Source organism: Notolabrus celidotus, unplaced genomic scaffold, assembly GCF_009762535.1.
Source record: "Notolabrus celidotus isolate fNotCel1 unplaced genomic scaffold, fNotCel1.pri scaffold_149_arrow_ctg1, whole genome shotgun sequence".
Classification (NCBI taxonomy): domain Eukaryota; kingdom Metazoa; phylum Chordata; class Actinopteri; order Labriformes; family Labridae; genus Notolabrus; species Notolabrus celidotus.
Genome location: NW_023260023.1, coordinates 123,826 through 125,178, shown reverse-complemented (window position 1 = coordinate 125,178; position 1,353 = coordinate 123,826). Strand labels below are relative to the sequence as shown.

Sequence of the window (1,353 nt, the reverse complement as noted above, 5' to 3'; positions counted from 1 at the left end):
TGTACCTTTAAATACTACACACTGTACCTTTAAATACTACACACTGCACCTTTAAATATCACACACTGTACCTTTAAATGCTACACACTGCACCTTTAAATATCACACACTGTACCTTTAAATATCACACACTGTACCTTTAAATACTACACACTGTACCTTTAAATATCACACACTGTACCTTTAAATATCACACACTGTACCTTTAAATGCTACACACTGCACCTTTAAATATCACACACTGTACCTTTAAATATCACACACTGTACCTTTAAATGCCACACACTGTACCTTTAAATACCACACACTGTACCTTTAAATATTACACACTGTACCTTTAAATACTACACACTGTACCTTTAAATACTACACACTGTACCTTTAAATACTACACACTGTACCTTTAAATACTACACACTGTACCTTTAAATACTACACACTGTACCTTTAAATACTACACACTGCACCTTTAAATACTACACACTGTACCTTTAAATACTACACACTGTACCTTTAAATACCACACACTGTACCTTTAAATACCACACACTGTACCTTTAAATATCACACACTGTACCTTTAAATGCTACACACTGTACCTTTAAATACTACACACTGTACCTTCAAATACTACACACTGCACCTTTAAATACTACACACTGTACCTTTAAATACCACACACTGTATTGAGGTTTGGTAACGTACGTGTCCGCAGGCTTTGCAGTGGTGGCGTCTCTTGGTGATGGAGTTGAACGGCTCCTGACACTTCATACACAGGGTGACCTCTTTCTCTCTGATGGGAGTCGGAGCTCGTTTCCCCAGCTCCACACAGCTCTGAGAGAGAGAGAGAGAGAGAGAGAGAGAGAGAGAGAGAGAGAGAGAGAGAGAGAGAGAGAGGGAGAGAGAGAGAGAGAGAGAGAGAGAGAGAGAGAGAGAGAGAGAGAGAGAGGGAGAGAGAGAGAGAGAGAGAGAGAGAGAGAGAGAGAGTGAGAGAGTCATACAAGATGCTGCTGAGGTCTGAGGGTCTCTACAGGTCCAGGTTCTCCTTTAGAATAAAGATGTGTGGAGCTGTGGCCTCCTGATATCTGAGCTCTGATTGGATGAAGGGTTGAGCTGCTGTTGATGAGGTCGTTCAGTGTAAAGCTTAATGAGTGACATTTTCTCTGACAGCCGGATTCAAAACGTCTCTTTTCTCTGATCCTGTGAAAGGATCTTATTTTCAGTTTATCTGAGGTCAGAGGTCAGAGGTCAGAGGTCAGAGGTCAGAGTTACCGGAGAGTGAGGAGGAGTGGACTCATCATCTCTGAGGGAACAGTTCAGCTGCCTGAAGCTCTCCATCGTCTGCTCGTGTCT

The 1,353-nt window shown here is 41.9% G+C and overlaps 1 protein-coding gene across 1 annotated transcript in view; it reads right to left on the bottom strand.

Annotated features, from left to right (window-relative positions):
• The window catches only part of LOC117808761 (histone deacetylase 6-like), a 23,171-nt gene that overhangs the window by 8,482 nt on the left and 13,336 nt on the right, over positions 1-1,353 (bottom strand). The window contains exons 14-15 of the mRNA XM_034678413.1: positions 1,273-1,353; positions 706-834 (exon numbers count right to left, since the gene is read on the bottom strand). The exon at positions 1,273-1,353 is cut by the window's right edge and continues 21 nt beyond it. Coding sequence (XP_034534304.1) covers positions 706-834; positions 1,273-1,353 — 210 coding nt within the window. The remainder of the gene's footprint in view (positions 1-705; positions 835-1,272) is intronic.